At 40.4% G+C, this 13,527-nt stretch overlaps 1 protein-coding gene across 3 annotated transcripts in view; it reads right to left on the bottom strand.

Moving 5' to 3' along the window:
• Nucleotides 1–13,527, bottom strand: part of MYO16 (myosin XVI) — a 550,393-nt gene that overhangs the window by 36,879 nt on the left and 499,987 nt on the right. For all 3 annotated transcript variants that reach the window (XM_033105065.1, XM_033105062.1, XM_033105063.1), the window contains exon 33: nucleotides 3,063–3,221. In XM_033105065.1, coding sequence (XP_032960956.1) covers nucleotides 3,063–3,221 — 159 coding nt within the window. The remainder of the gene's footprint in view (nucleotides 1–3,062; nucleotides 3,222–13,527) is intronic.

Raw genomic sequence — 13,527 nt, 5'->3', positions numbered from 1 at the left:
TTGCACTTTTTTAAAAATTTTTTATTTTTATTTTACAAAAGTAACATTTACTGACCGAAAGATTCACCCTCATTAACTGTACATGTCTATGAATTACAGGAACACAAGCATTCCTGTTTGTCAATAGTACCACAGGCCCCTTTGCAGTTCACTTGGTCTGAGTGTTTGTCTCCCCAAAATTCTTATGTTGAAATCCAAATCCTCAAGGTGATGAGATTAGGAGATGTGACCTTTGGGAAGACATTAGGTCTTGAGAGTGGAGCCCTCATGAACGAGATTAGTGCCCTTATAAAACGGTTGCCGTGGAGCTCCCTCGCCCCTTCTGCCATGGGGGGATACCGTGAAAGTGGGCAGTTGGTAGTCTGCAACCTAGAAGAGGGACCTCACCAGAACCCAACCACGTTGGCACCGTGATGTTGGACTTCCAGCCTCCAGGAATGTGAGCATACTTTTCTGCTGTTTATCAGCCACTCAGTCTGGGGCATTTTGTTACCTGAATGGACTAAGACGGTGGTCCATCCCCTGCCACTATATCCAGCCTCTGACAACCACTTATTTGTTTCCTGTCCTGTAGATTTGCCTTTTTCAAAATGCCATATAAATGGAATCACACTTACAGTCTTTTGACACTAAGTTTTTTCACTTAGTGCAAAGTGTTTGAGATTTATCTATTTTGTCATGTGTAATTGTAGCTCATTGTTTTTTATTGCAGTTTTTCCATGTACTAGTCAGCCTGAAAAATGGCCCCCAATGGGTCTACTTCTAGGAACTCACACATCACGTAATCCCCTCCCATCAAATGGGCTGAATCTATAACTTCCAATAAACAGAATGTGGCAGAACTGCTCGATGTACCTTCCAAGAGCAGGCTGTGTAAAGGCTGTGGCTTCCATCATGGGTGTTACTTCTGACTCTCTTGTGATTGCTTGCTCTGGAGGAAGCCAGCTGCCCTGTTGTGAGGCCACCCTTATGGGGAAGCCCATGGGAGGGAACCCGGAAGTGGATCTTCTGAGACCTGCCAGTAGACATGTGAGAGATCTTGAAAATGGACCCTCTCGATCGAGTGTCAGGATGACTAGAGGTTTGGCTGAGAGTTGATTGCTGCTTCACAAAGGACTTGGTAACAAAGGCACTCACTCAGTTCAGCTACATCCAGATTCCTGACCCACAGAAACTACGCAATAATAGCTGTTTGTTGTATTTAGCCCTTAAGTTCAGGGGGATAATTTTTACACAAATAGGTAGCTAATACAAGCCCATCACCAATTGAAGGAAACTTTATTTACAGTTTTAGGTGATTATGATAAAGGTACCACATGCATTTGCATGATGGTGTTTGTGTAGACACTGTTTTCATTTCTCCTGTGTAAATAAATACCCAGGAGTGAGTTTGGTGGGTCACACAGAAAATGTATTTGGAAGTTTAAAAGAAACTGTCAACTTAAATCTGTTTCTTGGTGCTTTCATCAGTGTTCGAAAATTCTCTAACATTTCTCACCAAATCTCCTCTCTTGCCCATGTACTCTTTCTTCTTTTCCTAGGATTCCAATAATCCTTCTCACTGACTATCTTTTATGCCTCTAGACCATTTTCTGGAATTTCTATGTTTCTCTTTTGTTTCTTTACAACTTACTCTTGATATTTTCTTGATATTATCTTTCACTTCCTCAGTTTTATATTTTCTAATGATTGTGTCTAATTAACTTTAAACTCATTCTCTGTTGTACTTCATTTGACGACTGCAGTTTTTAATTTCAGAATATCCATTTGACATGGTTTTACAGTTTCCCATTTCTGCTGAGATTCTCATTCTTTTATCTCCTTGGGCATAGTAAACATACTTAAAGAATGTGCTTTTGAACTCTGATCTTTTGAGCAGCCAAGGATATATTACAATTGACTTCTGTTTCTGCTTGTAATTTTTCAGCTTATTTTGTGTCCTGTGCATGGTTCTTTTTTGACTATGTGTTGAGTTTCATATTTGAATAATGGCTTGTTAGAACATTTTGAAGCCTAAGACACTGTAATTGTCTTTTGGGATCTATCTATCTATCTGTCTGTCTGTCTGTCTGTCTGTCTATCTACCTATATCTTTTTTTCCCCCTCCCAGGTACCTGTGAGCCTGTCAGTCCTAAAAGACCTTGGTCCAACCTCTGGGATTGAGATGATTCACAGCTCAGCTGTGGTTCCTCATTCTAGTTCATCTGACCCTTAGGATGGACACTTCAAAGCTCCCCCCCATGGGCTGAAGTCTATCCCCACAATCCTTGGAGGCAGTCAGAAGCACAACCCTGCCTTCTTTGGACTCAGTGAGTAGCCCAAGCATCCCTCAGAGCATACATGGGGTTCCTTCCTTGGCCTCCATTGCGTTTCATACGCACTTTTTCAGTCCCTTCCTAGTTGTTTCACTGTCTTAGTAGTTTTCTAGTGTCTTTCATCAGATTAAAAAAACAAAACAATTTTTTTCCAGCTCTTTTGGATGTTCTCATAAAAAGGATGGTCTGAATCATCCCATCAGCCATTACTAGAAACCATAAGCTTCTTTTACATGTGAGGGAAATAAATTATTTGTTTAAGTCATTATTACATAGTTTTTGGATACATACAGTCAAGCCAACTTCTAAATGATACATTCACTGATACACTCAAATGAAATACTTAAAGCCAGTTTGGCATTTACCATATCTTCAATATTATTTTCTTTCACACATTTTAGGTATGAGAAAAAGATATGTATTTGTTTTTTAATAAATTAAATATATTGTTAGGGCATCCATCTCCTCCTTCTGCTCAGTATAAGTCTCATTTTATACTGGTTCCCACAGGTCAAATACTCCATAAATATCTCTGAAAAGTCAACTAATCCTGAATACAATTTTATTCTTGAACTTAACCTATAAGATGTTGACAATATACCCTACAGTGAAGTTTCATAATTTATATTCTATTTTCTAGTTTTTAAGCCTATTTTAAGCCATTTTTATGTTTTTAAGTCCATCCTCCCTAGAAAGTTGATGCAACTTAAAATTTATCTATTTATTTCTGAGTTTAAAAGTGCTTACCATTTGAGACAGAATTTCCATTTTCAGTAGTGATAGCAGTAGAGAGTGAATTAGATAACTGAATTCCATGGTTATTTGCATTTCTATCTTGAATCTCTGATGCAATTTCTGATGTTCCAGGATCTTCTCGGCTAGTTAGGTTCATGTTTGTTTCAAAACCTAAAATAAATTTTAGAAAATATTACCCTTTTCTGATGAAATATTGAAAGATAACAATACAATTTATCAAATAAAACGTTAATTACATTTGCAATGATAAATTAGTAATAATATGTAATGAAAGTTATGGCCTAAAAAAATATTCATCAAATTTTGCCACAACATTGTTAAACATAACGGGAAATACTAAGTGGAAAATGAATTTCTTAATTTGTTAGTTTAAAACATATGTGTACAGAATTTTGATCTCATAGGTCAAATAACTTGTCATAGCACTATCCATTAGAGAAGGCTACTTATTAAAAGAAGTGTGGCAATAAGTTCATGTTTCAGAAGTTTTCTGAATTATTAAATTAAGTAGAGCTGAGGCAATCTTATAGCTTTGGACCAAAATAAGAAATATATTTTCAACACTATTATAAAATGTATTATTATTCATTTAGGAATACTAAACTTCAAAATCCTATTTCTCCGTTCTATACACTATGTCCCAAATTGAGCACTCTGAGATATGCAAACACAGAAATCACTGTCCAAATTAGGCTGCACAGCCAAATAAAGATTTTTAAAAACTATGTAGTAATAGTAAAGTAAAACATAACAAGTGCTAGGGCTTGGAACAATGTCTGAGATAGATTTTTTCCATAATGACTGAATTATCCTCAGGCAGGATCCATGAGGGACAGAATATACAAATTAAGCGCACCTGCCATGATAGAGTCAGGCTCGGCCTGCTCTACCCCTCTTCCTCCCTCTCTCCCTCCCCCTGAGTCAGGTTCCCTCTCTCAGACTGGCCAAGGGTACCTGGGATTGGCTCTTGCTTCTGCAGGGAACTCAAAAAAGCTCTAACCTACTGGGGGATTTTTGTTCAAAATCAAGTACACGTGCTGCTTCTGCTGTTGTCTGTTGGTACACAGTAGATTCTGGCGTTCTGTACCTAGGCCTTTCTGAAGTTGTAGGCTAACAAATTATTCAAAGGGAATAATAAACAAAATTTGCTTTATTATACTTTACAAGTCGTAGAACAGTTTATCTCCCCTGATCCCAATAACCAGGAACTCAGGCAGAGAGCTTATCCCTGTTTTGTTCACCCAGTGTCATGCAGCTGGACAGAAGTGGAATACGACTTTATCTATGTATTCGGATTATTGTTCAGTTTTTGTTTTTCACTAAAAGACAAATTAGACTATATCATTTCTGTGCTTAAAAGTCTTAAATGAATTGCTATTGCCTAAATTCTAAGGAAGGAAGGAAGGAAGGTAGGAAGGAAGGAAGGGTCTAGGGGAAGGGAGGAGGGAGGGAAAGAGGAAAAGAGGGAAAGAGGAAGGAAACAGACCAGCTAGCCCTCTAGAGCTTGTCTCCCAAGGCTGGGCTTTGCATCATCCTTTCAAACTCTTTCTCCTGGATATTCTCTCCCTTTGCCCTTGAGACTTACACTCAAATAGCACTACAGGTCTATGGGCATTTTCCCAGATGCTCCATATTGACTCCTGGTTCAGTGCTTTGCCGTATGCATTCCCTCTGTCTGGAATGTGCTCTCCACTCATCGACCCTGTCTCTTCCTACCCACCAGAGAGGATCTTGTTCAGATCAGCTGCAGTGCAGTGACTGCTCATTTACAAGTAAAGCCTGTGCAGCACAGAGAGGAGCCCGGGCTTCCCAGACAGGGAGGTGTGCTAGGGTTTAGAGCAGGAAAAATGCTGGATAGACAGAATGAAGCCCAAATAGGCAGGGCTTTGAAAACCAGGCAGAAGAGTTTATGTTTAAATGATCCAGTGAGCCACTGCAGCTCCTGACTTCTTGCACTTAAAAAAAACAAGCGAAGGAACAGGCTCTGTCAAGCCAGTGTGCATAAGAATACCAGGTCAGGTGATCTGAACCATCTTAACCATGATAACAAGCAATAATCAACCAGGCTAGAACTGAGAGACTATTCAATTTGGTCAACTCTATTTTGTCTTTTTACTTTTTTATTGGTAATCTTTGGAACATTAGTAAACCAGGTTTGGTTTTAAAGATATTTCACAACATAGACATTCACCTACTTTTATTTCTCTTCAATGCTATCTTTTAAATTCTTTAATTCAGTTGTTTATTGAATGCCTACTATGTGCCCAATACCAGGTGTTGGATATACAATAATAAATACCACAGATAGGCAGCTTGGATCTCACTGCTCACTTTGGCAACAGACAAACAAGCAAATAAACATAATAAAAAGTGGTGGCCACCCAGCTGGGTAGAAAAACTAATGGGCATTGGGGGTGGGCAGTCAAAGTTTTCAGGCAATGCAGGTTCAAGGAAACATCTTTAGGAGGTCACATTTAGGCTCAGAGAAAAAGGAGGGAAAGAAGTAGCTGTGTAGGAAGACAACGTCTCCCTAAGTGTGAAGACCCTAAGCAGGGAAGAGCTCACCTTCTCCACAGACCAGAGAGTAGGGTCCTAATGACGTGGGCACGTGGGAGCAAAGGGCATGTGAGAAAGGCAGCTGGGAAAATCACCCAGGGCTGGGGAGACCACTGCGGCAGGATTTGAGGTTTTGTGTTCAGTACAAAGGGAGGTTACAATCAAAGGGTGGGAAGCAGGGAGAACCTCCTTGGGTTAACGGCGACAGTCCTCTTATGTCTGGTGGTATAAGACTCAATCAATCCTCTGAGACACTGGGCAGGCTCTTGGTATGAATATTTGATGCTAGCTTTCCTCATAACTGATTTCTATCTCATAAACTATTGATATATCTAAATTATAGTAAAAACCTCCACTTTTGCTCTGAAAGTTTAAAAAAAAAAATTCACATTTTCAATCAGCAGGTTAAATTGTAGCCAAGAAATGTTTTAAAATGTGTTGCAGTAGTACGATCCTTACATTGACTACTAAAATGTTCTTTATATTTTTATATTAAAAGCACAAGTCTACCCAAGGATGACTCTGGATCGAAGTAAGGGAATTAATCCTTCTTAAGGTAAGATGTAAGAATGAATGGCCAACCTAATGATTATTATTCACATTGCTTTTAAAATAATTGCCATCTCTGGAGTGTTTATTTAATATGTGCTAATCCTCTGCTAGATGTGATACTTGATTTAGCTCTTGTTTTCCTAACAATTCTGAAGAGTTGTCACTATCAAGCCTGTTTTCAAGATGAGGTCACTGAGGCTCAGGGAGGTTAGTCTACGTGCAAACATTTCACAATTCGTTACGTGTCCCTGATGGATGCAGACGAAGGCATGCAGGGTTCCACCACTCACCCACACTCATTCCTGTGCTTGGCCCCTTATGCAAAGTCTTTCTTCCTTATTTTATTTGCTTCTGTCAAAGGATCAGGCAACTTCTTTTCTGTGGCTTTATTTTATCACCCACGCCTCAGTGGTAATGAACTGGGAAGTGCAGGTTGAAAAAAATGTACACTAGCCACTGAAGTAGAGTCATTAAATCAATATAGGTGACCCCACTGTGGGGTTATTCTTATTCATTAATATGAACTGGGGCAGGGGGTTCTTGGTTTACTGAATCCTGTGTCAGACTTTGCTTATAAACACCCTGACTCCAAGTTAGATCCAAACGCGTATCTGTGCCCTCACTTGTTAATTTCTTGACTCAGTCACAATGAGGGTCAAGTGCAGAAATTCAATAATTAGATTTTGCTGTAAAATGCCAGTTTAGCACATGAATGAATGGTTGCATTGTTCCTTGTCAAAAGCATGCCCATTGCTCTGCAGTAAAGCATTGAAGGAACTGCAACAATGACAAATCCAGAGGATGTTGGCCTTACGTGAGAAGAAGCCTTAGTTATAAAAGTTCATTTACAAGATGCATGCTTCATGGAGACTTTTCAAAGGAATAATACAGAGCAAATAAAGTCATCAAGTTCATTCATGCCTCCAAGCAATGGCCATCAGCGTTTTGAGGATGAAGAAAAGTCGGTCACACCAAAAGGAAATATTTGAGAGTCTCAAGGAATCTAAGCAAACAAGTAGAGAAGTGAAAATTGTAAAATCTTGTATAACAATTTAAGGTATGTCTGAGTCCTTTTTATATCTCCGCATCTTGTGAAATCAGTGGTGTGTGTAGTTCAGTGGCATCCTTTGGTTGGGTGCATTGTAACACTGGTTGATCCGAATACCTGCGGTGGTTTCTTTTAGCCCACAAACAGGATTTTCTCTGTGACCCCTGCCTGGTGTGTTGCTTTCACAGGTTTGGGAGAAATGAATCACACTGGGCTCTGACTCAAAGATAAATACTCGATCTATACATTAGGATATGATTATTGAACACATGTATGCAATGCACGCACATTTAAGCTAAATTATAATCTAGCGAGAGAGTTCTAGCAAATCTCTAAATGTGAATACAAGAAAAAAATCAGTTGGCCTATGTTACTTTTTATATAACTAAAATATCTTGCTGGGTGGGTATGATTGTTTGAAACTGGTTTTTATCGGAGGCGATATTGCCACACCTCCACCCTCCTGTCCCCCAGGGACATTTGGCAATGTCAGGAGATGTTTTTGGTTGTCACACTGGGAGAGGGAGATGCTACTGGCATCTAGTGGGTAGATTACAGGGATGCTACAAAACACCCTACAATGTACAGAACAGCCCCCCGCAATGAAGAATTATGTGGCCCAGGATGTCAGTAGTGCTGAGATTGAGAAAGCCATTTAATAAAACCTAAGTTAGAACACGCCATTTTCCCACTCAAGTCTCTCCACTGGTTTCTTATTTTCTTCAGAATAAGACCCAAAGGTTTCCTGAGGCTGAGAGACCCTCCAGGACTTGACTCCCTGCTTCCAACTACCCCTCTTGTCACATGCCACCCCTGCGTCCCTCACTTAGCCTTTCATTCTCCCTGAGGAAGCATGGTGACTCTGCTCAAATCTCCCCTGGGTAAAAGGGCCTTCTAGACCACCTTCTAGAAAATAGCACCCCTCTCTCTGCTCCAGGTCAATTTCTGTCCTACTCCCTGCTTTAGATTTTGTACATAGTCCTTCTCACTGCATAACCTATTACTTTTTATTGTTTATCTGTTTTCTGTCTCCTCCCTCTGGAATGTTGGTTCCATGAGCTCAAATGCAATGTTGGTGCCTAGAAGAGTGCCTGCCCATAGTAAGTGCTCAATAAATATTTGTTGAAAGAAAGAGGGGGAAAATGAAGTATTACAACAACATTGCTATAGAAATTTCATTTTCTAAAAGGAACTATATTTTTTGTAACTAAAATAGTTGACAAGTTTACTAACTGAAAAATTCATTTGAATAACTACAGAGAAATCACATATCACAACACCAATTTCTCCCCATTCACATGAGATTATTGGAAACATACGAAAGGATTTCCACTATTAATAATATGTGTTGAGTTCTAATCTCTACTTATTTAAAATTACATGGTAAGGGAAATATCACAGTATGTGAGGTAACGATTTTCTACTTATTCAAAGGGCCAGGAATGTTTGCTTTCCACCTAAGAGTGTTAACTTGTGGAAGAAAAGCCTGATGGATATTTGAAATCTACTCCTGACCCACAGTGTGGGGATTCATGCTTTCAGTACTGCCCTGCCAATTGTCAGTGATAAATATTTCATTATTTTCCCACGAATGTGCAAGGTCCATGCATAGTTTTTCAGAATCTTGCTTTACAATTTCTAATATCAGGAAATTACAGTCAATTTGATAAATGTTGGCTCTGGAATCTTTGTGGCTGGAGGTGGACAGAGGCAGGTTGACTAGGATTCTAGTGAGTGGAGGTTCTAGACCCCACCCCCACTACCAAAGGTCACTTCCAAAGGTTGAGAGGGAGCTGGGCAATGAATGAACAGTTAACATTTGCGTACTTCACAGCTTTTTCTGACAACATTTCCATAGTAATGCAGTTGTAATGATTCTTTTTATCATTTATTCATTTTTCTACTTTATTCTACTTACTCTTTCTTGCAACAATATTTCTTGAGCATCTACTATATGCAGGCACTGTTATAGGTACCGAACAATAAGTAATTTGCTTTATTTTCTCATTTTAAATAAATGTTCACTTTACTTCCTAAATTTTTGTCATCTATATTCTTTTTCTTAAGAAGTCCCTCCTCCTCCTGATTGTATAAGCTTTAGTATCTGGAAAAAGAGAACCTGTCCCAGGCATGGAGAGATTTAGCTGTAATCCATCTGATGAAATCCTTAACTCTGGGTGTTCACACTCACTGGGAGAAGAATGGGTGTGAACTCACTGAATAAGACTACAAGGCAGCATAGCCTCTGCTCTCATTGATGTCATTTTTGATGGTCAGTGTTGCTTTATGCAGGTCCTCAGGGCAATGTCCAAGTAGGAAAAGCCTAACTCCTCACTAGTTACAGGACTATTTTTCAAGTTTACTCTGATATGGAAGGTATGACTATGTTCATGAAAGGGGATGTGTGTAGGAAACTGCAGGCAGGATTTTGTAGGGGGGAGAGGAAAGGTGAGATGAAGGCTAAAGAGAAGAACTTCTCTCAGAGAATAAATACAAAGATTATGCACTGGAGGAGAAAAGCTTCTTAATGGGGAGAGAGGAGCTTCCCTGAATAAGTTTGGGCCAGCTAGAGAAACATGGTGAGTATAATGAGCGACTGAGAGAAATATTCCAAATCAACACAAAGGAGAAATGTGGCCAAGGGCATAGTGCGTGGTCATTCTCTGGGAAACGGAAAGACGTCCCTGAGCTGTGGCTGCTCTGGGGATGTGTGAGAGCTGAACATAAAAGGGAAGGGTGGTGAGCCAGGAGCCAACCACATTCTTTCTCCAAACTGGGAGAATTCTCCAAGGATTCAATAAGTATTTATTAAGTCCTACACAGTCCAAACTTTACGCTAAGATTTAGCTGAAAGCTTTCAGAAACGTATGTCCGAAACAAAAGATCCCTCAAATGCTTACATTCTAGAGGGGCAATAAGACACGATAAATAACGGGAATTTGTGGTACAAACTGATGAGGGCAAGAAGAAAAAGCACCGATGACTATACATCGCTCTTGGGTACTTAGGAATGAATAATCTGGAGTAATCACAGGATTCTCGTCCTACTCAGCTGAGTTAATGTTTGTTGCTTTTTGCGTATGCGTGTTAAAGCCTCTGACACATAAAATGCCACTATGTGTGGGAGAGACGTCCAGAGTGCATTCTTATGGGTGCCTTTTCTCAGGCTTCTGGGTGGTGACTTGACTTAAAAGCTGATTGCCTTCATGGTGCCTTCAGTGCAAATGTTAAGGCAGCAGAAGACAAGGGGATGAAATGAGAGCTGTGCAAAATGCCCCAGGAACCCCTGGGGGGAGCGGGGCTGCCATAGCCAGGTGAGTCTCTAGGGTGCTGGCAGGAGGAGAAACCACCGGATTTTGAAGCATGGACAGAATGTGGAGAAGAGGCAGGAAAAGGAAGCCAAAAGCGTAAAGCAAGAGACTCTAGAGCTGAGTGTGCTCGAGAGAGAGGAGGCTGGCTGTGCCACACGCCTGCCGTGGGAAGTGGGAGACATTTGGAACTTAAGTGGCATCATGCGAGTGGGCTCCAGCAAGTATTTTGAGTAAGGGCGTGACATGAAGAAGACTATTTTTAAAGTGTTATCAATCTAGCAAAACGTGTACAGCTGGATTAGCTTCCAGGAGAGATTAAAAACAGAAAAGCAGTGAGCACTTAGACTCGGGCAGTGGCAGAAGGAACGGGAAGGCAGGGAAGGGGCCAAGTTCAAGATCCCTTTGCGAAGCGGCAGTGGGAGGATGTCAGGACCAGCGAGGTGCCCGGAAGTCAGGACAAGTTTGGGGCTGTACCTGCTGACTTTGGAGTGACAGCTACATACCCAAGGGTTAAACTCTGTGGCAATTATTTGAACAAGAACATTTATTAAGATAGAAAAGCAAACACCTAGGAGAGACTTACGAATCTCTCGGTAGGGAAGATTCTTCCAGGAAAAGTGACATTCCTATGAGTAAGGAGGCAGAAGGTGACGCACAAGTGATAGTGGATACAAACAGGCAGGTGCAGGCTTGAAGGGGGGAGCACACGGGGCTAGGTGGGGGTGGCAGAAGGGCTGTGCAAAGCTGAGGGAGGCTGACAGTACCAAATGCCATGGAAAGGTCAAGGGAAATGAGGAAGGAAGGAGCAATGTTATGTTTCTTTAAGACAAATGCTCAAAAACATCATTTCTCTCCTAGTTACCTTAACTTGAGATAATTTGAGAGTGTATTTTGGAAATGTGTAAGATAGGATCCAGGTTTCAGTAATGCAGGAGAAAAACAAACTATAGCTCTTTGACTGATTTAATACTGAGAGTGCTATGTAAGGCATAAAAAATGTGAAAATACATTTTAAACTCATTACTCATGCTGGCTATAATTCATTCTGCAACTCTATAGGAAAATTCCTCTTCAGAAAGGCTACTGCACGAAGGGAATGTGCTTGTTTTTTCCTATTTGGCATTGAAGGAAAAGTACAAATGCTGAGAGAGGTGGCTGGCATGGTCTTGCTACTTCTCAGGTTATTGTTTCTAAAATTTAGAAGTTACAGCTGGACTGTGCTAACAGATACACATAGGTGGTGTGTAATTAATTTGCATAGGGACGCTTAGACCCCAAACCGGCATCTAGATTGCGTCAAACAAAATCTAGTTTGTGTCACAAGGAACAATGTCTTTTAAATCTCTGATTTTTCTAAAATTTTATGTTACTGCAAACAAGGAATTAGAAATTACTTGGAGGTCCCCGGCATTTTGCTATCCCAAGCTTCTAGGAAGTGAATTAAACCTTTTTCTTCTACGTGGAAGCGCAACCCAAACATTTGGCATATTGCCTCAGAGAAAGACAAATGTCAAGTGTGCGGATTCACATAGGCACAGTGGGTGATCCGAAAGTCAAATAAGAAGAGGTTTCACATATGGAGTTGTATGAGATACAAGCCGTCAATAGAGGGGCACATTATTAAGCGGAGATGAGTTTGCTTATGAAGGGTGCATACTGAGTTGGTGTTGGTTTTGTACAACACAAGTCAAACTGACCAAACCAGGTGAATCTGACTTTATAATCCCTTTGCTAATAGTTGCAGTAATGTATCAAGAGAGGGCTTCAGTGTCTAAGAGTAACGCCGAACTGGGAACAGAATACTAGATTCCCATGTGTTTACTCTTGTGACCCAGCAGTATCCCACAAGGCAGTTATATTTCTATGAGAACCGATTACTTAAGAAACAGAAAAAAATAAAACACTGTGGCAATTGGAAAGGAGGGATCTGAGGGAACATAATTGCCCTATGTGCTACTGACCTTAAAAGGCTAGAGCTGGCCCCCGGCATTCCTTCCGACTTTTTAATAACCCTTTATAAAATCACCACTCTTTAGTAGATCAAAATTCCTCTTGAACCTGTGTCGTAAGCATTCTTCTGTGGCAGAAAGTACCACAGACACTTATCTTCTGGGTTCAGAGGTCGAATGGAAACGCTTCCTTGACCCCCTACTTTTAGCTCCTGCTACCCACTCCCCTGCCAAGTCTACAAAATACCAACAGAAGCAGGAAATAGAGTGATGCCTTCAACAACATATATGCTGAGCAGGGGAAGAATGTATTGATAGTAAAGTTAAAAAATGACAGTCAGTGTAAATAAGGTTTTCAGGACCCCAAAATGCATAGAAAATCATGCGTCAATTTTCTTTTAAATTTAGCTAAGTAGATCGTCTTGTGCCCATCTATTCTGTCCCTGCCATAATGGGGGAGAAGGGGGGGCAAAATCACATCAATTCCTTTCCTTTCCCTGTACTTGGTTAGCTTGCCCTTCCTATAATTAGCTGAATATGCAACACCTAAACAACAAGCTGGCCTGGCCAGGAGACCCATTCCTCATGTATAATTTCATAGGTCATGCAGTTATTTATATTGCTGTTATTTTTACATTTCCTAAATGCCAGGTAACGTAAATCCAGGCATCCTAGAACGCAGCTCCTGCAAAGCAACAAAGTTGGTCTTGGCAGCGTAGGCTTTAGTTTAGTGAAATGGTTCTCCTTCATTTTCTCCAGAAAGCAAAAGTGGAGAAAATAATATTTCTGCTCTTTTACTGGGAACATTTAGTGTTTGTGACACCTACATGGTGTTACAGGGATGGGAAGTTAGCGAAGCCTATCATCTGAAAAAACCAACACAGGGTAGCCCCCATAACACTTCTACCAGTTCAGGCGTCCTTTCTTAGGTAAACACCAAATTCCTTCAGAACAAACGAGTATTTATATATTTATTTACTTTCATGAGAATTATATTGACTCTATTTTGTCTGGTACGTAACCACCTTCATGTATAGCTA

Source organism: Rhinolophus ferrumequinum, chromosome 4 (assembly GCF_004115265.2).
Source record: "Rhinolophus ferrumequinum isolate MPI-CBG mRhiFer1 chromosome 4, mRhiFer1_v1.p, whole genome shotgun sequence".
Lineage (NCBI taxonomy): Eukaryota > Metazoa > Chordata > Mammalia > Chiroptera > Rhinolophidae > Rhinolophus > Rhinolophus ferrumequinum.
Note: the sequence above shows the minus strand (reverse complement) of the source record. Positions and strands in the feature narration are given on the sequence as shown.